The sequence below is a fragment of the Sceloporus occidentalis genome, unplaced genomic scaffold, assembly GCF_023333645.1.
Source record: "Sceloporus occidentalis isolate IW3139 unplaced genomic scaffold, rSceOcc1.0.p SCAF_2, whole genome shotgun sequence".
NCBI classification, from domain to species: Eukaryota; Metazoa; Chordata; class Lepidosauria; order Squamata; family Phrynosomatidae; genus Sceloporus; species Sceloporus occidentalis.
In genome coordinates, this window is record NW_028316982.1 from 263,586,511 (window position 1) to 263,607,121 (window position 20,611).

A 20,611-nucleotide genomic window follows, 5' to 3' on the forward strand; every position below is an offset into this window, starting at 1 on the left:
TCTTCGCAAGATGACATTCAAGGCGATTAAATATAATAAAATGCAGGTTAAAAGGAAAATGCTAAAGCATAACGTGAAAGCAAATAAATTTAAAATGCAACAGTAAAGAACATCACTACCATCCATTCAGTGAGTCCCTTAACAGCATTGGAAGAGTTTGCGTACCAAACATCAACCTGAATAAATAGGACTTTTAAGTGCCAGCAGGCAAGGCAACAGAAAGGGAGGGAAGCTGGCAACTTGTGGTAGGGAGTTCCACAGTCTAGGGCAATGGTTCCTAAACTTTTATTCTCTAGATGTTTTGGACTTCATTTCCCAGGATTCCTGACTGTTGGTCAAGTTGGCTCTTAAGGAAATGAGAAGTAATCAAGTTATAACACTATTTAGATTTCAGTGGATATAAGGCTACCTGAAGTTACAGGAAGATTTATGCTGTTTGTTGTTTGTCATATGGGAGATGGAGAATGTAAGTAGAAGTGGGAGATATGAAAGGATATAAGTGTCAAGTGTTTACATATTCTGTATATCTGTATGTATATGTTATGTATTTGTACTGTGTTTTTTTTAATGAAATAAACTATTTAAAAAAAAAAGTTGGCTGGGGCTCCTGGGAGTTGAAGCCCAAAAAGAACTGGAGGACCAAAGTCTGGGAATCACTGGCCTAGGGGTTTACCTACACAATTAAAATATTCCTCATTCGAATCAAATAGACTGTGATCTGGCCATGGGCAATTTGGAGGAATCCAGGCTTTTACAGCGGCAGCGGAGACTTCATAAACTCCACTGAAAAAAGGATTTATACATTATTATTTACTATTTATTGTATTTATAACCTGCTCTTCAGAAATGCTCTCAGAGCAGCTTACAAATTGGTAATGAAACATACACAATTTTTACTGGAGTATCCATGAGATTGTGCATTATCACATGGATCTGCTTTGCATGGATTCACATGGCTGTGCATTTTCGGCAGAGGGAGGGCAAATAGGTGCAAATTTGCACAGGAAAGTGAAGACAATTTAGTCTTGATGCGAATGTGTGAGAATCCAGAGCAATTCACAAAATACACATGTATAGACTAGCCCTAGGAGCAACCAGTGAGAAGGTCTTCTCTCACATCCCAACCAGGCAAGCCTCTGATGATAGTAGGACTGAAAGAACTGCCTTTCTGGGAGTTTTGCCTTTCTGGGAGTTTCTAGATACTGATTCTACAGACTAACATGGCTATATCTTTGAATTCTACCTATATGTATAAGGTGTATACCAGACATAAATAAATTTCATATTTATACATGGGTTCCATCTCCAGGATATCTCATGATGTACAGTATATGTAAATATTCCAAAATCTGAAAAGAAAAAAATCCCCGAAAGCCAAAACCCTTTTGGTCCCAAACTTTTCAGATAAGGGAGACACAACCCTTGGTATCTGTTGCAGTTTGGTTCCAGGATTTCCCATGGATACCAAAATCCGTGGATGCTCAAGTCCCAGTATAAATAATTGTGTAGTGAAATGGTGTTCTTTATGTAAAGTGACTCAGTCAAGGTTTGCTTTTTGGATTTTTTTAAAAAAAATAAGCCATGTATGGTTAAACATTACATATATAACCATATTTTATCTTAATTGCTCTGATAAACAGAATCACATAAAATCACACAGCCCAACTTCTGAAAGGTCACATGTTCTTCACTTTTGGTCTATGTTATTGCTGTGTGCCTTCAAGTTGTTTCTGACTTTCAATATCCCTAAGGAAACCTATCATGTGGATTTCTGGAACTGAACCCTGATCTGCCGAGTTGTAGTCCAATGCTCAAACCATGCTGGTCCCCCCCCCCCCCCGGTCTATAGCTATAGGCTATTCCATGTAAAAGGTAGTCCAAAAATATTGCATGTAGAGTGTATAGATATCAACCTAACTGTAAATTCCAGCTTGGACAGGAAGACACTTAATCAGCAACAGAATTTAATCATCAGAAGGAAAGTAGAGATTGTTCAGAAAGCTCTTCTGAATTGTCTTTCTGTATATCAACAAGACCTATTTATATAAAGAAATGTCTGTTTGGAATTGTGCCTCAAAAGAAATATTGTAATACTATACTTTTAATACTGTTAATATTTCAGCCATCTTTGACTTCGTGAGCCTAACGTATGACATGGGCTGGAAAACTACTGATTCACCCATCCCATTTAATGCTGATTCATCCAACCCACACCGGTGCATAGAAATATACTCTAAAGTGGGTAACAATTACTGCAAAATTAAAACAACAACAAAATGATCAGAAATTATAGCCATCTTCATGTCATGTGGATGATGGAGTGAGTTTGCTTTCTGTTGCTCTAGAGCATGGGATGAATCAATAGATGAAAATGACAAGAAAAGAGATTCCACCTAAACGTTAGGAAGAATTTTGTAGTGGTAAGAGCCATTTGAGTGAACAATTGACTCCCTTGGAGATGTTGGACTCTCCTTCATTGGAGAGGATGGATGGAGGGTAGTGTAACAATGGACTTCTTCCTTTGCAGACAGTTGTATTGGATTGACTTTGTGATACCTTGTGATGCTATAAACCTATGATTTCATGTACTTGACTGGTACTTGAAGCTTACTTACCAACTGAGAATGGGATGGGATCCCCTACTCCAATGGATGGTATGATACTAGGCCAAGCTGTATGACGGTTCTGTCCTACATGAGAAAGAAATGGCTTCTCATGATGCGCTCTGGTGGTGCAGTGGGTAAATGCTGGTACTGCAGCCACAGCGTTGTGAGTTCAATTCCAGGGCTCCAAGGTTGACTCAGCCTTCCATCTTTTCGTAGGTCGGTAAAATGAGTACCCAGATTGTTGGGGGCAATTGGCTTACAGATTGTAAACCACTTAGGGAGTGCTGAGTTCACTATTAAGAGGTATAGAAATGTAAATGCTATTGCTAATGGTTGTTGAGTTCTCAGAAAGAAAATTTGGAGAGGGGGCTGCAACTCCTCTCAGCTTCTGTTACTTTTCCCTAACAGAGAGATGGGCACTAGTATGGGCATGTGCTTGAAACCCCACTTTATATCGAGTTTGTTGTTGCTGTTGTTGTTAACTGCTGAGTCAACCTCTATTCATGACAGCCTGGTGGATGAGACATCTCCAAGACCCCCTGTCCTCCACTGATCTGCTCAAGTCTTACAGATTCATGGCTATGGCCTCTCTGAACCTACCCATCTAGCATGGGGTCTTCCTCTGTTTCTACTACCCTCAACATTTCCCAGAATTATTGTCTTTTCTAGTGAGTTGTGCCTTGTCATGATGTGGCCAAGGTACAACAGTCTTAATTTGATCATCTTGGCTTCTAGGGGCATTTCAGGCTTGATCTGTTCAAGGACCCATTTGTTTGTCTTTTTGGCTGTCCATGGTATTCTCAGAACTCTTCTCCAGCACCACATCTCAAATAAACTTATTTTCTTGCTATCCATGTTCCTCACTGTCCAGCTCTCACATTAATACATAGCAATAGGGAATGACATGGTTTGGATGATTCTAACTTTAATGTGTAATTGTCTATTTTTGCTCTTTAGGTCTTGGAAATAAATCAGCATATCGGGCCCTTTCATCCTGCATGATTATAGTAGTATGGTTCCATTTTAACTGCCATTCTTCATGGAAGAAATGTGGTTCTTTTAGGGACAACAGAGAACATTTTCATCTCTCAGGTGCTGTTGCATGGTGGAGTATCAGGAATCCTAATAATCCTCAGAAATTGCTTTTTTTTTTTTGAGGGCACATTCCTGGGGAATGACTCCTCTGGGATATATTGAAATGCCACCCCCATGCCACACTGCTGATCAGCTGGGTTGTAGTTCTGCACACTCCCACCTTTCAGGCAACAGTGTGATTCATTTTTGAAATGGTAGTGGCTCCTGGAATTGTAGCTATGGAATGGATTGTCATGGAAACCACACTTCTTTTTCTAAATTTACACCAACGCTTGGCATAAGTGCTCCAGCTACGCTGGTTCCTTGAGATGTCATATCTGGTCGCAGTAACACATGCCTTGATTATACCCCATTTGTATTACTGTATCACACTCCACAAGACACCAGCATGATGTAGTGGTTTGAACGTTGGACTATGACTCTGGAGATCAGGGTTGAAATCCCCACTCAGCCATGAGACCCACTGGGTGAGCTTGGGCAAGTCGCAATCTCCCAGCCTCTGACCCAATAACACCCCCCCCCCCCCCGAAGCAACTTGCCCATGACAGGTTTGCCTTAATGTCACCATAAGCCAGAAATTATTTGTATGCACACAACCACAAGATATTGTACATGGGGCTGCCTTAGGAAACTGTTTGGAAATTTTATCGGGTCCAAAACGTTGTGGCCAAACTACTGACTAGGACTGGTTGTGGGTACATATAACTCCCTTGCTGAAACAGATTTATTGACTATTGGTGCATTTCCAGTCATTATTCAAAGTACTGGTTGTGGCCTAGGCTGAATCTACACTGCAGAATTAATGCAGTTCGACACTACTCTAGCTGCCGTGGCTCATTGCTATAGAATTCTGGGATTTGTAATTTTGTGTGATATTTAGCCTTCTCTGTCAGAGAGCTCTGGTGCCACAACAAACTACAAATCCTAGGAGTCATAGGATGGAGCCATGACACATAAAGTGGCATCAAAATCATTATTTCTGCACTGTAGCAACAACCTAAGCAGCCATCCCAGGTTGCAGATGGTAGGTGGGAGTCATGGGGAAGTGTGGGAGGACCATATACTAATTTAATTTGATTTTTAAAAATATCCTGCCCAGTATCAGAGGCTCACCAGGGAGTATATGATGTGTCCATTTACACAATGTAAAACATCCTGTTGAAAAACATATTAAACAATGTGGGACAAATTGAAATAGTTTAAAGAAATCTTCTATATGTGCTGGTAGAATAAAGTTATGAGACACAATGAATAAAAAGCCATGTTTTAACTTGGCATAGAAATGAGGTCATCAGTGTTAATTGAGGCTGCATCTGCACTGCAGAAATAATCCGTTTGGGTGGCAGTTAAAGTGGTATCAAACCAGATCATTTCTGCAGTGCAGATCCAGCCTTAGCCCCTAAGAAGAAGTAGGGTGCCACAACCATTAAGGTCTTGTCCCATGTCCCAGGAAGCCCCCTCCAATAGACCTCTGCTATTTAATATCTACATGAAACCGCTGGGAGAGATCATCCGGAGGCATGGGGCGGGGTGTTCTCAGTATGCTGATGACACCCAGATATATCTCTACATGCCTCGGACTACAGTGTCAACTAAGGATGGCATCTCCCCTTTGAATGAATGCCTTGAGGCGGTAATGGACTGGATGAGGAAAAACAGAGTGAAACTGAATCCAGATAAAATGAAGGTACTCATTATTAAAGGCCCTAATCTGGGTATAAAGGTTTGTCAACCAGTCCTGGATGGGGTCACACTTCTCCTAAAGGACTGTGTTCGCAGCTTGGGGATGCTCCTGGACTCATCATTTCAGATGTCAGCTCAGATAGATGTGATGGCCAGGAGTGCTTGTTATCAGCTTCGGCTGATATGCCAGCTGCATACCTTCCTGGAACTTGGGGACCTAAAAATTGTGGTGCACGTGCTGGAAACCTCATGACTTGATTTCTGCAATGTGCTCTACATAGGGCTACCCTTGTACCTAGTCCAGAAACTTCAATTCGTTCAGAACATAACAGCCAGATTGGTCACCAGGAGATCTAGGGGTGACTACATAACAGTGATCTTAAAGTCCCTCCACTGGCTGCCTATTATTTTCCTGGCACAGTACAAGGTGTTGGTTATGTCATTTAAAGCCCCTCATGGTTTGGGCCCAGCTTACCTACAGGATCGCCTTCTCCCATACAATCCGCCCCACACACTCAAGTCCTCTGGGGGAAAAAATTACTGCAGCCAGCAAAAATAGTCTGGCTGCGGTTACCCGGAGGACTGTCTCCTCTGCCACTTCCAAGTTATGGAATGGTCTGCCGGAGGAGATCTGGAATATTGCTAATCTTGACTGCTTTAAAAAAGCAGTCAAGATGGATCTCTTCCAGCAGGTCTTCCAAGATTAGCATCTCAGTCACCTCCCATTGACTGCCTCCTTTGTTTTAATAATTATTTTAATAATTTAATTGTTTTGTTTTTATTGTAGGTGGATGGGTTTGTGGGATATTGTGTTTTATTGTATGTTAATGTTCTTTTAATGTTGTCAGCCACCTCGATCTAATTGGAGAGGCAGAGTATAAATCATCATCATCATCATCATCATCATCATCATCATCATCATCATCATCATCCAATTGGATCTCTAGTTGTAATGACACCACATGGAAACAGTGGCTGATGGAAACTAACATTGTCCTTGTGTGCTCTAGAACACTAGTTCCCAACCTTTGCTCCAGGTGTTTTGGCCTTCAGCTCCCATAATTCCTGACTGTTGGACAAGTTGGCTGGGGCTTCTGAGATCTAAAGTCGAAAACAAATGGTGGACCAAAGTTTGGGAACCACTGCTCTAGAACAATAGTAGAAGTTTGTTTAGTCTGAAAGCTGATTTCAGTATCAAAGAAATTCAAGAGGTCCACGCATCCCTCACTAAGCTCAGGGCCTATTCAGTGGTGGCACAGCCCCTATGGCATACAAAGCTTGCAAGAAGGTTCATTTTTAAATTACATGCTCAGTAGGAGATTCTATGAAAAGAAGTCCCAAAAGTAATTCCCCCCTTGATTATTCCTGTTCCTGGAGTGTGTGATGTGCCTTCAAGTTGTTTCTGACTTTTGGCGACCCTAAGGCAACCCTATCATGGGTTTTTCTTCGCATTATTTGTTCAGAGGAGATTTGCTCTTCCCCTGAGGCAGAGAAAGTGTGACTCACCCAAAGTCACCCAGTGGGTTTCATGGCCGAGCTGGGAATAGACTCTTGATCTCTAGAGTTGTAGTCCAATGCTCAGACCACTGTGCCATGCTGGCTCTCAGACTCCAAATACCCTCCAACATTGCCTAGATGAAAACTGGGGCATATGGAGCCAAGAAACATGAGAGTGTCATCAAGGTGGCAAAAAGTATTAATGAAGAACTACACACAAGCTAGGAGAGGCTGCAGTAGTTTGCTTTTGCCAGAGCCTACTGGGAAAGACAAGATTCCATCTCCTCCTCTCATCTCCCCCAAATTTAGTTCAGTGCAAACTTGCAAACTACTTTTGTACTTTGAACTGTGTTTGTAGCAATTGAAGTAAGCTTAGGACAAAAGAGGAAAGTGGGATGAGGAAAGAGAAACCAGGACATTTTAAAAGTGTCTGAAAAAGTGGAATGACAGAAGATTAATTGGGATTGTTCCTGGCAAACTGGGACAGTGGGAAGGTATGGCTCGGGTGTGATGTGAAATTCTAGTTCTTTAAGTAGCCTTTGGGCTCCCCCCCCCCACCCCAATTTCTTCTGATTTGCATTTTTGTGTCTCTAGCTATAATTTATTTAAACAGCCTTCCTGAATTTCTGCTGGCCCCACTATCTTGGACATAATATTTTGTGTAATCCTTGTTTGAAAGACGGTATGCTGTTGGGGTGCCTTGGGGCATTCTGCAAAGAGTGAGGGAATAAATCCAGTGATTGCATAGGTAGATGAAAATTGAGAGCCATGAGAGGAGAGTTGGGAATGGCTCTCCTCAATAATATGAGACCACTGTTTAAAAACAAATAGGACTTTTTTGGGGGGGGGGTCAAAGGCTGTGATTCCATAGGTTCAGACAGTCTTATTACTTACAGTTAGAGATGGACAAGGTCTCTATGGGGTTTCTGCTTCAGGAGTAGGAAACTTTATTTCTAAAAGTCATAAGGCCATTGACTGTCACCATTTCCCCCCTTAATTTTTAAAAGGGAGCAAAGTCTAGAAAAGCCTCTGAGTGCCATCTGCTGGGCATATTTGAAACCTGGCCACAAAAACAAGTCACTCTCCTTTGCTTTTCTTAATGGGTTTTTCATCCAGGTTCCTACAAATTGTCCTCCAAAAATGATCCAAAAATGTTCACTGCAACTAAAGAATTCGGATCCATCTACACTGTTGAAATAATGCAGTTGACACCACTTTAAGTGCTGTAGCTCTGTTCTATGGATCCTGGGATTTCTAGTTTGACAAGAATTTATGTCTTCTCTGCCAAAGAGTCCTGATGCCTCATAAACCTACAAATCCCAGGATTTCTGCAATGGACTCTACATGGGACAGCCCTTATACCAAACCCGGAAGCTTCAAATGGTGCAGAACATGGCAGCTAGGCTGGTCACTGGCATGTCCAGGGCCAGCCATATAACACCGGTTTTAAAAAACCTCCATTGGCTGCCCATTTGCTTCCGGGCGCAATACAAGGTGCTGGTGATGACCTATAAAGTCCTAAATGGCTTGGGCCCAGGATACCTGAAGGACCGCCTCTCCCCGTACATTCCGCCTCGCACCCTCAGAACATCTGGGCAGCAACTCCTTAGAGTCCCCGGGGCGAGGTTATCCTCCACCTCTAGTAGGTCTTTTTCCATCGCCGCCCTGGCCCTTTGGAATACGCTGCCCATAGAGCTCCGCTCAGTTACCTCCTTGGCCCAATTCAAACGGGATTTGAAGACCTACCTGTTTCAAATTGCATTCCCCGATTAAGTCCCTATAGGCCCCCCCGCCGCACAGGCCGCACAGGCAATGGTTTGGCTAACCCGGGGGCTTTTGTTGTTGTTTTTGTTTTGTTCTTTGCTTTATGTTGTAGTGTGATTTATGTAATTTTTGATATGGTTTTTAATTGAATTTTGTGTATTTTTAAATGCTGTAAACCGCCCTGATCTTATGGAAGGGCGGTATACAAATAAAACGTTTATTATTATTATTATTATTATTATTATTTATTATGTAAAAAGCAGGCAAAAAGACAGGATGACAGAGGATTAATTAAGACTGTTCCTAACAAACTGGGATAGCTGGAGGGTGTATTATCTTAAAAATGAAGATCTTACATTTGCAAACACTGGGACTCCTCAAATTTCATCTTGTTACATGTGCTGTAATAAATGCCGTTTTGTCTGTTTGGGACCATCGTTATTTAATGGTGGTGTCATCTGGTGTGATGCAGTGGTAAATTTTGAGGCTTTAAAGAAACATATCCAAAAAGTGTTTAAAAATGCAGGCAGATGCAGTGATCTAAAAGACGTTCTAGTTTTTTTTATTTCTACCAGGAGTGGGCCTTTTGAAAAGTTACTAGGTCTTGCTCACTCAAAACGAAGCCTCCACCCAATTAGTTTAAATTGCAACAGGGATGGTGGATTGCAATTCATTGCTTCTAGGAAAATCCATTTCCTCTCCAGCTGTGCCAGCTCACCTGGAAGAATGTGTCCAGTTCTGGGCACCACAACTCAAGAAGGATATTGATGAGTTGGAAAATGTCCAGAGAGGTCCATGTAGATGGTCAAAGGTACATTTATTTGGTAGAAGATATTATTAAAAGATGATATGATATCCATATTTAAATATCTGAAATATGTGGAAGATGGAACAAGCTTGTTTGCTGCTGCCTCACAGGCTAGAGCATGAACCAGTGCGAATTACAAGATATTCCACGCAAATATTAGGAAGAACGTTTTGATTGTAGGAGCTGTTCAAAAGTGCAATGGACTCCCTAGTGGAAAGAGGTCTGCAGCAATTGAATAGATGACCTCTTTCATTTGGTGCTTTGGTTGGATGCCTCTGAGGTGCCTTAGGTGTGGATTCCTGCAAAGCAGACGGTTGGATTAGGTGATCTTTGACATTCCTTCCAGTGCTATAATTCTGTGATTGTATTGTGGGTATAATAGTTGAACTCGGAGGCAGCAAAGGAGTTTGGGTGTATGTGGGAAATCATGTCATAGTCTCTGCTGATTAGAAAGTCTTGCAGCTTAGATCCTGTGGACCCTGGTATCACTAACCAGCTGATCATGGTATAGCCTCATGCTCCTTTATACCTCTCATCCATGTAATGACTTTTAGGCATTTATTATCCAACCTTCCTTTGGGATTGTGCTAATGGACTAAATGGCTGTGTTTCTTCTTTGTGCTAGGTGTAGGTCATTAGCCATAGCAATAGCAAGTACATATCTATACTGCTTACCAGTGAGCTAAGCACTCCCTAAGCAGTTTACAATGTATAAGCTAATTGCCCCCAACAAGCTGGGTACTAATTTTCACAACCTACAGAAGCATGCAAGGCTGAGTGGATGTTGGAGCCCCTTGGATCGAACTCACAATCCTGTGGCTGCAGTAGAGGCATTTAACCACTGCACCACCAGGTCATTGTTGGGAGGTGCGTGTGCCCCTCAGATGTTGATATCTGCCCCAGATGTTGATGGAATGTAACTAGCCTGCACAGTCAGTGATTCTGAGTGGTACAGTGGGCCCTTGCCTTACGCGAGGGATTTGTTCCAGACCCCCCCCCCCGCACAAGGTGAATTCCGCCTATGCTTAAGCCCCATTCATTTGAATGGGGCTCCGGCGCAGCAACGCAGGAGCATGTGGGGTGCAAGGGGCGCGCGGCCCATTTATTTGAATAGGACATGCTGCCCCTTGTGCACCGCGCGCTCCCCGCAGCTTGAGCACGTACGCTCAAGTTCACATAAAGCACGCCCATATATAACGTGGGCGCGCTGTACTAGTTGCAATCCAAGAACATCTGGAAGATCACAAGTTACCAACCATTGTTCCAGAAGTGTTTATGCAAAATAAACTTGTCAAAAACTGACAGTTACAAAAAGTGGTAGTATTGAATGTTGATACAATCCAAAATAAAGACATTTCTAAATAGGTTAGTGTGTATGTGTGTATTTTTACACATGTTTCTGTCTTGTTAACTAGAGAGAAGGTGACAGCCGGACGACCGCAACGATGATGACATGTTAATATTTTCATAAGACATTTCCCATTCTGTTTAAGAAATTCTTCACTGAATAAATTGAGGTTTGGTTTTTAAAACCACCCTTACAATCATCCTGTAAGGTAGACCAAAATAAGCCCTGTATCACAGATGGAGGCCTGAGGTTGCAGGGATCATAATTTGCCCAGGGCAGCTCATGAATTCTTGGAAGCATTGAAATCCAAGCTCAGTTTCTGGTTACTGTGCTACACTGGTTCTCAGTGAGTGCCTTTCTTACAATAGAGTCGCACATGGGTCTAACTGAATAGCCTGGAGTTGCTTTGAAGCTGGTGAACAGACAGCTCAGTCTGCCATTCTCCTTGGGGGGATGACTCACAACACCAAACCAAGGCATCTTACTTTCTAAGTGACTTAGTGTGTGCACAACTGTCCCTTGCAGACCCCAACTCATCTATTGATAAATTTGTTCCTGAGGATATCTATCCCCCCCACCACCTCCCCTCTGTGTCTGGTGAGGATAATATGAATGTTACTTGCAACAGTGTGGAGTTGTCATTTTTTCCTCCGGCAAATTCAGCTTTGATTTCTTTCCAGCAGAGATTCAGCTTCTAGACCAGGGGGAGGCTGGCGCTGCTTCGGAGTAATGCTCAATCTGTCTCCTTCCCATCGACTGGGAGTGTGGTGGTAGCAAAAGGGAGGAGGGAGAGAGAGCACATCCTTCTGGAACACCTCTCAGTAAAGGGCTGAAGGCTGTCGAGGGGACTTCTTGCCACAATGACTATGTATTGCAGCAAACCACTGGCTTTTGACCAAATCAGGAGCTGCAGTCTTTTTCTTCCGATCGCATAATTTCTCAGCCCACTTGAGCTAGCATGACAATCTTATGTGATTATTATGAGTAGGCGTTGGCGCCCTTTTACATGCTAATGCTCTTGTACCTGCCGTGCTACCTCCATTTCAATTTTTTTCATTCAGTGTTAAAGTGGAGTGGCTAGGGGGAGAGCAGATTTTTTAAAAAACAATTGGTTCCCCCACCCCTGTGATAAGGGGAAATCCTGACACTTCATGATAGATGCTGCAGCACTGATTTATCTCCAAGGAGAGGGATGGTTGACTTGGGGGCACAGGTGTCGAAGAGACTGGGATGCTGCTTCTGACTGCCGAGTGAAAGAGCAGGAGTGAAAGAATCTAGCTAGCTCTTGGGCTGAATATGTTGTTTTCTCCATGTGCTGTGTTGGCTGCTTGTTTTTGATCCGCCGGTTGGCTGCTTCTGCTGCAGCCCTCAAGGAATGTGCCGTATTGTTCACTTTTCTGACCGCGTTACACCAATGATTTGCCACTGCAAAGTTGCCTGCACCAACAACACTTTGTCGTTGATGTTTGGATGCAAGGTAGGAGGAAGGATGACAGGTTTCTCTGTTTCCTCTGCATCTCTCTTTTCCAAAGATGTGCTGTGCATTATTATTAGCTTTTTTTAAAATAGCAATTAAGCTTGGAGGGTTTGGGTTCATGCTGAGAACAGTGCCTGCTATGTGTCTGTATTAAGGAAAGCTTTTTTTGGGAGCTGTATAATAAGTACAGCAGAATTTAGAAATAAACTGCTCTGTGAGCTGCTCTCCTGATTGTCCTGAACAGTCCAAATGGAGATCTAAAGGATTTGATATCATTTTCTCTTGAAAGTGGCTGCCTGCTTGATGAAAAGAACTGAAGATTGCTTCATCAGAACACAGCTATTTCTGTGCTCAGAGTTTGACATCGCTGCTTGTTCTTAAAAACCCCTGAAGTAGTAAGAATGAACCGGATTGTCTCTTCCGATAAATAGCCTTTGCTTGTAATTAGACGAGAGATGTCAGATAATGCAGAGTTGGGATTTCCCCCCCACCCCTTGGGTTGATTTTTTTAAAATGTACAGTTCAATGAGCAGAAAAAGATCCTGGGATATCTAAAAGGTTTGCAAAAGATGGTGGGGGAAAGAGCATGATTTTGGAAGAAGTGCCTTTGAATGGCAGTTCTTTAGAATGTTATAGTTGGCTTTCTATCAAGAGGTGGCACCCTCTCCCAGGTAAGGGCCAGCCCCAGGACCTTTGAAACTAGTCAGTCCTTCCAGACTGGCTATAAGAGAAATGTCCACAGAAATACTAAAATTATCTTTGGGCCATCTTTAAAGGTGGACACTTCCAAAAATGGCACCAAAGATGAAAACAATGCAAAACAAATGTTGTTGTTGTGTGACTTCAAGTTGTTTTGGACTTATGTTGACCCTATTGTGGAGTTTTCTGGGGTTGAGAGTGTGTAACTCACCCAAGGGCACTCAATGAGTTTCCATGGCTGAGTGGGGAATTGAACTCTGATCTTCACAGTTGTAGTCCAATGCTCAAACCACTGCACCATGTTGGCTGTCTAAACAAATATAGCACAATAAAATGAATAACAATAGAAATTACCAATAACAATCTCTTCACGTTTTAGCTGATGCAAGCCATGTTTGGCAAGGAACATGTGGCTTTTCATTTCAGAGCATCTGCCAGTTTTCATAAGATGATAGAATTCTCTTTCTGAAGTTATACAACTGAGTTGGGGATATTTGTTTACTTGCCCTATTAAAAAGTGCTGTGTTTTACAGTCTGTTAGTGATGGAGTGATGGTGGGGCCATTCACAGCAGGCAAGTGTTGAGTTCTTTAAAGATAAAGTTGTATCCTTGAGGCTGATGAATAAAGATTTGTTGACTCCTAATGCTAATCACCCCTACTTTTCAATATTATAGTCAGTGTTATTGGTGGCAGCTGCAGGTATGCTAATATTTGAAACAGGAATTTGAACAGGTACTACTTGTAGAGTTTTTGTTCATCCCAGATTATAGGTTGGGGCCATGCTTACAACTGAACTACTAAAATCAATGGGGCAAGTTAGAGATGATGACTTACTTAAATCCCATTCGTTTCAATGGATGTACTCTAAGGAAGTCTAAGGCTGCATCCACACTGCAGAAATAATCCAGTTTGACACCACTCTAACTGCCATGACCAAATGCTATGGAATACTGGGATTTGGAGTTTGTTGTGGCACCATAGCTCTTTGACAGAGAAGGCTCACAAAACTATAAATCGCAGAATTCTATAGTATTGAGCCATGACAGTTAAAGCAGTATCAAACTGCATTATTTCTGCACGACAGGTACAGCCTAAGTTTGGATTTCATGCGTTGGCTAGCATCCTTTTGGTTATTCCCAATGGGAGTAGACCCATTCAGTTAATTGTTGAATGATAAATCCTATTGATTCAGTGGCTCTTGGACTAAACTAGAGTTTAGACCTATGACTTTAAGGGTTCCCAGAAATACATACTTCATTTTTATTTTTTATTTTTTATTGGAAAGCAGTGGTGGTGGTGGAAGCTCATTGCAAATAGCCAACTAACACTTTTTTTAAAATCATCTGATGCTGTCTGTTTCTCAGTATTCATAGCTATATCTCAGTATCTCTTACAACAACCCAGTAGAATAGGCCAGTGGCATTAACCCTTCATTACCAAAAGGAGATCAGAAATAGGTTTCCTGAAGGTGAATTTATTTATATACTTTAAGACCAAAGCCATAAACCGTTAAATCTAACAGAACTTTAAAAATAGACCTCTTCTGTTTCAAACAGCACTGAGGCAACAAGTGTCAAAACAGCACTCAAAATAACTTGATATTACCCCCAAAATCTTTCGGAGAAGAAGAAGTATTAATCTCACTCTCGAATACCTGTATCCTAGAAATCCTAAGACCAGAATATGCAAGAGATGGGAATATTTTTAGGATCACAGCTCCCAGAATCCTCAACCAACCACCATGACCATCAGGGATGGCAGCTAAGAGACTCTGGGTGCTGTAGTTCAAAAAGTGGCTTTTTCATGACTTGTCTTGAGCATCTTTCTTCACTTTTTCCAGCAAATGGGCCAGAAAATGAACATAGATTAAGCTGGTGGGGGAAAGCAGGCAGGAATGCATAGTTCTCCAGGTGTTCTTGGACTGTAGATTCCATGAGCCCTAGCAACCATAGCCATTGGTGAGTAATCATGGGAGTTGCAGTCAACAAGATCTGAAGGGCCTCAATTTCCACATCCTTGATATGGGCACTTTACAGACTGCCCAAAAGGGTGGTCTGTCAGTGCCCTTCTTTGCTGCATGAGCGAACCACAGTGGACAAACCACACAGTTCCCCAGTGCAACAAAAAGAAGCCGCAAAAAGCCGCTTCTACTTGTGGTGCTGTTGTGATGTCGCAAGGTGCCAATGGCGCCCTTGCGGCGTCACAAGGGCACCAAGACATGCAGATGCTAAGCGTCCGTCATGTCAAAATGGTGGTGCCCATCTGTATAGGGTGCTGCCATTTTGACGCCCTCGTTACGTGCGAGGGGCAAGGCACGTCAGGAAGCGCTGCCCCTCACGCATAACGACGATGCCCCATAGGGCCCATCAGGAACGCACCATAACAAACATATTTCAGTAAGCAGAAAGTTTCAGAGGAGGAAAGGAGAATATCAAGAGCAGCTTTCCATTCTTCCTGTATAAGAGTATTGGAAAGTTATTGTTAGAGGCTGTAATTCTCAGAATCCCTCAGCCAGCATGCCCAATGCCCAAACAGTAACTTTTCCTAGCCTTGCATTGTATTCCTGGCCAAGAATCATGCCTCTCTCAACAAATCCAACTATGGCTGCATCTGCACTGCAAAAATAATGCCATTTGACATCATTTCCATGGCTCAGTGCTATGGAATCCTGGGATATGTAGGGTTTATTTGTAGTAGCAGAGTTCTCTGACAGAGAAGTTGAAATGTTCCACAAAACTACCATTCCCAGATTGCATAGCATTGAGCCAGGGCAGTTAAAGTGGTGTCAAACGGGATTATTTCTGAAGTGTGGATGCAGCCTGTGGAGGTTATCACATGAGGGACGTTCCATCCCTTTCTTGTCACTGTCCCATCCTTTCTGTGCAATTTTAGGAAAGACTTTCACACCACATTCATGCTTATCCCATCCAAGAAGCATGAATGACCGTGATGGCACTAAAGGCTTTCTAATAAAGTCGTGCCAATCCTGTCATTAACCCATCATTTCAGCGACATTGGCCAGCATTTTGTATTATCGCACGTTTGCGTTAATACAATGCTGCTTTAATGATGGGTTAACGTCAGTTAATGATAGGATCGGTGCAACAATTTGAAAGCCTTTCACACCATTGGGTTTAAGGATGGGATAAGGACAGGGGGAGTGATCCCCGTCCTTATTTCATCTCAGTGTGATAATCTGCTATGTGTTTTGCAACTAAGAGCCCAGAGGATGTCTATTCTTTGGAGGTAGACAGATCTCAACTCATTTGCCTGAAATTTGAGGTTTGCCTGCCTATATGAACCTGTCTGAATTTTGAACCTGCCCGGATTCTTTGTGATTGGGCGGGTTATAAATTATTATTATTATTATTATTATTATTATTATTATTATTATTGATATGCTCAGCGGAGGCCCTTGTATATGTCGATCATTCCATAAGGCTAGGATGCTGAGTACATGTCATGAGGTTTTTTTTGCTGTAACAGCATCCATTTGTGGAACTCCTTCCCACTGGAAATCAAAATTCCTTCTGAGCTTTCAGCAGGCAGCTTAGACTACATCTGGAAGGTCTGTCAAACCAGGAGTGGCTGTTCTGGCCTTTTAAACTGGCTCTGGTTAATCTCTGTTGACTTTCCATCTTTGGAGGTTTTAAATAGAGTTTGGAGTGTGTGTTTCAGGAGTGCTTTAGTTCCTGCATGGCAAGGAGTTGGATTAGATCAGGGGTAGGCAACCTGCGGCCCGTGGGCCGGATGCGGCACAGCAAGGCCTTGAAACCGGCCCCAGCCCGGTCCTGCCAGCGATTGCCACCGGGGCCTTTGGCGTCTCGCGCGAGGGGCATGGTGGGGCAATTGTCTATAGAAGCCTCAGAAACATGCATTTATCTTAACATTTTTTAAAAAATCAGCAAATTTTTTCGTGTGTCCTCCATTTTTTATTTAAAAAGTGCCCTCCATTTGAAAATGTTGTCCTACATTTGTCCCGGTTTATTTATTTATTTAATTTTTTTTTTTTAAAAAAAATTTAATTATTTATTTTTTGGCTTCGGCCCCCCAGTTGTCTGAGGGACAGCAACCCGGCCCCCGGCTCAAAAGGGTTGCCTACCCCTGGATTAGATGGTTCTTGTGAACCCATCTAACTCTTAAGATTCTATGATTTTAAAACTATTTTCAAAGTTACTTTGAAAGTTTCTATTTAAAAAAATATATTTTTATTCATGTATTTAGAATTTAATATTTTAAAAAATCAATTCTGTATATTGCCTTGGGCTGTATATTGCTGGGTTGAAAGGAGACACAGACTTTAAATAAATAAATATTTAGCATTCTTTATATTGTTATCCTGTCCTTTCTCCAGTCAGCTCAGAGCAACACATAAAGGTTCATCACAACAACCCTGTAAGGTAGGGGCCCTTTCACACTATTATAGTGCTATATTTAACTGCCCTGGTTTCATCCTATGGAATCCTGGGATTTATTTTACAGTTTAGGGAGGGGCATTTAGAATTCTTAGCCACAGAAGTCTAGCTCCTCAGCAAAATACAAATCTCCAGGATTCCATAGCATCTTGCTACAATCTTTAAAGTGGAAGTACAGTGCTATAATCCTTGTAGGACTGGAACAAATATTTTAAAATATAGTCAAGTCCCCCACCCCCAAATATTCACTAAGATGCTTCCTTTAGAGAAAATGCTGTAATTCGAGGTTTAATCAGTGCAAAATTTGCACATGAGTGATTTCAATAGAAAACAGTTTCTGCATAGAAAATAAATATGTTATTTTCTGCACAAAAAATATTGTTTCCTATGTAGAAAATACTGCTTTTGGTGCAAAACGATAACATGTGAATTTTGTGTCGAATAAGTCTTGAATTGTGAATAGGCTTGGAAAACTGCATCATTTTTGAAGGCTTTCTCACAGTTGGAAAAAAATTTGCTACAGTTACTTGTTGCTTCTTTCAAAAGGAAACATAGTGAAGAATTATATCCCCCAATTTGTGTAATATGGGCATAATTAATGCAGTTTGACACTGCTTTAATTATCATAGCTCCATCCTATGGAAACCTGGGATTTGTAGTTTATTGTGCCCCCCCCCCCCAAGAGTTCTTTGACAGAGCAGGCTAAATATCTCACAAAATTACAAATCCCAGAATTTCATAGCACTGAGCCGTAGCAGTTAAAGCTGTGCCAAACTGCATTAATTCTGCAGTGCAGATGCAGCCATGGAGGGCCCTAGGTTAGACTAAGAGAGTGTGACTGATTCAAAGTCAAATAGTAAACAGGGACTTGAACTCAGATCTTTGTAGTGCAGTGCTCAAAACAGCTGCGGCACACTCTCTCTCAAGATTTATATGCCTTCTTAATGATCTCATTTGATTTTCAACAAGGTTTCTGCTGTTTTATTTTGATAACTGCCTCCCCTAGAAAGGCTGCATCTCTTCACATTGGCTTTGCAAGTGCTATGATGAGTTTAAAGGTTGCTTTGAGCAATTCCCTCTTTAAATTCTGTATCAGAGCACTGCTAATGACATGGAACATTTGATCAATCTTGTTTCGTAAGAGCAATTAGTACTTTAGGTTATGAAACCTATACATCTGCTCTTGGATATTAAGATAAACAAATTGTTAGTCATGGGAAATTAAATGTGAGGCACCAATCATGGGAAGATAGGCCAGTTTCCTGGGGACAATGATATAATTTGTATTCTCTGCCTGGAAGCATGATGCTTCCTCCTTTCCTTTATTTATTTTTAAAGGAAACTCCTTTGATGCTTTTCAGCTCTCTCCCTCCCCTTATGACTAAGACATGCATAACGGAAATCACTACATATGAAAAAAAAATTCAATGTGTGCTTCTCAACTGGACTGGGAGAATAGTTTGTGTTGAAGAAATTGTCTCTGTTGAGGTGATGATCCCTTGAGGATTGTACCTATTGCTACTTGCCTAGTCCAGAGTTTGGAGAAGTTATCCTTTTGGACTAAAGCTCCCAGAATCCCCCAGCCAGCATGGCCACTGCACAAGCTGACTGTGGCAAGTTCAGAACAGTAGTCCGTAAAAGTAATTTTTCCATGATCTGATAAGATGACATCCTAGTGGCAAGGGGCCTGCTTATATTGAAGCCGTGATGCTCACATTTTTAAGGTTAGTGGAGTGATTTGAAGTACAATCCAAACAACCAGTGTTTCTGATCACCATTCTAATTCTCCTCCTTAATCTGCTTTAACCTTCTCAGATGGATGTCATCTTATCAGAGTCTTTTCTAGAAATGGAGAGGATATTTGAAAACATTAGAAAAATAATTATTTTCTCAAGTGTTGAGAAATCCTGATGAGAAGAATGTCTGACTGATGGGAATAGTTGTAATTCAGATTTATATGTAGTTTTATTTTTGTTTTTGCAGAAAACAGCATCCTTTTTTCTACACATGAATGAATCCTTTATGCAGAAATAGTATTTTCTGCACAGAAAATAGTGTTCTCTGTGCAGAAACCACTATTTTCTGCGTAAAACAACTGTGTTTGAATTTTGTGCAGGGAGATATATATATATATATATATCTGTGAATAGTCTTCCAAACAATTTTCAAAGACTTTCCCACAGCAAGAAGAAAAAGGCTAAAGTTACTCATTGCCTCCCCTGTGAACAAAATTAGTGAAGAATTGCATCCCCCATCTTTTTCTTATCCTCCCACCAGGGTTCTCCTCCTAATTTCACCTTGATACCCTGCCACAAAAATAAGCATATTCAATAAAGGAGGGATGTCAATCATTGCTTGTCTCTTTCTTCTTTGTGAGACTAAAAAACAGAATTTTTTCCTCCATAGCTACAAGAAGGATGAGATATTGCATTTGTACCTCCCCCCCCCCATCATTTTGCATTTGTATTCAGTTCATGGCTGCGGAGGTGGAGTTACACAAGTATAGCCATAAAGCCAACTGTTTGTCCCAGTTAGAGTAGAGCCATTGTCAATTGGATTTACCTATATGTTGTCTAAGAGACGATACAGACTGGCACTTTGTGCCGACCTGCGTGCATGGTAGGGTTCAGGTAGGTAGGTTCAAGTCCTACCTTTACCACCTGGCTGCCATCATGGCACATGTCCATCCATACAGCGCACGCCATGATGATGCATGGGCGACGCAGTGCCCAAATGGCACTGGACGGGAGGGGCATCATCATGGTGCACCAATGCGCCTTTGACGCCCATTCCAGAGCACAAGAAGAAGCCGGCTAATGGCAGCTTCTTTTTGCGTCCTGGGGAGGCCAGATTGCTGCTGCGGCATGTGGTTGCCGCAGCAATGATCTGGGTCAGAAAGGGGCGGCTGCAGAGCGCCTGTCTGTAGAGGCCCTAACTATTCCGATCATCTCTGGTTGAGACTAATTGACAGGATTCCAGCAGTTTAATCGATGTTGTATTTATCCATGCCTTCAGTGTATCACTTTATTTATGTGAATTGCAGTGATACACAAACAGTTTCATAATGTTGGTGTTCAATAGAAGATGGTGTAATGCAACATAGATTTATAGTATGCAAACATGATGTAGTACCTACACTCTTATCTACAAATCTTGAGAACATTTTCACATTTGGAAGTATTATTCCCCATAAATTGAATCAAGTTTCACAGATTGCA

At 41.8% G+C, this 20,611-nt stretch overlaps 1 protein-coding gene across 14 annotated transcripts in view; it reads left to right on the top strand.

Moving 5' to 3' along the window:
• Positions 1 to 20,611, top strand: part of DLG2 (discs large MAGUK scaffold protein 2) — a 1,248,672-nt gene that overhangs the window by 520,392 nt on the left and 707,669 nt on the right. The window contains exon 1 of one of the 14 annotated variants that reach the window (XM_089512911.1): positions 11,684 to 12,278. The exons of 12 other annotated variants lie outside the window; for them this stretch is intronic. In XM_089512911.1, coding sequence (XP_089369037.1) covers positions 12,177 to 12,278 — 102 coding nt within the window. In that variant the 5' untranslated portion in view covers positions 11,684 to 12,176. Of the gene's footprint in view, positions 1 to 11,683; positions 12,279 to 20,611 lie in introns of those variants that run through there. One more of the 14 variants, XM_089512918.1, reaches the window with a different exon arrangement.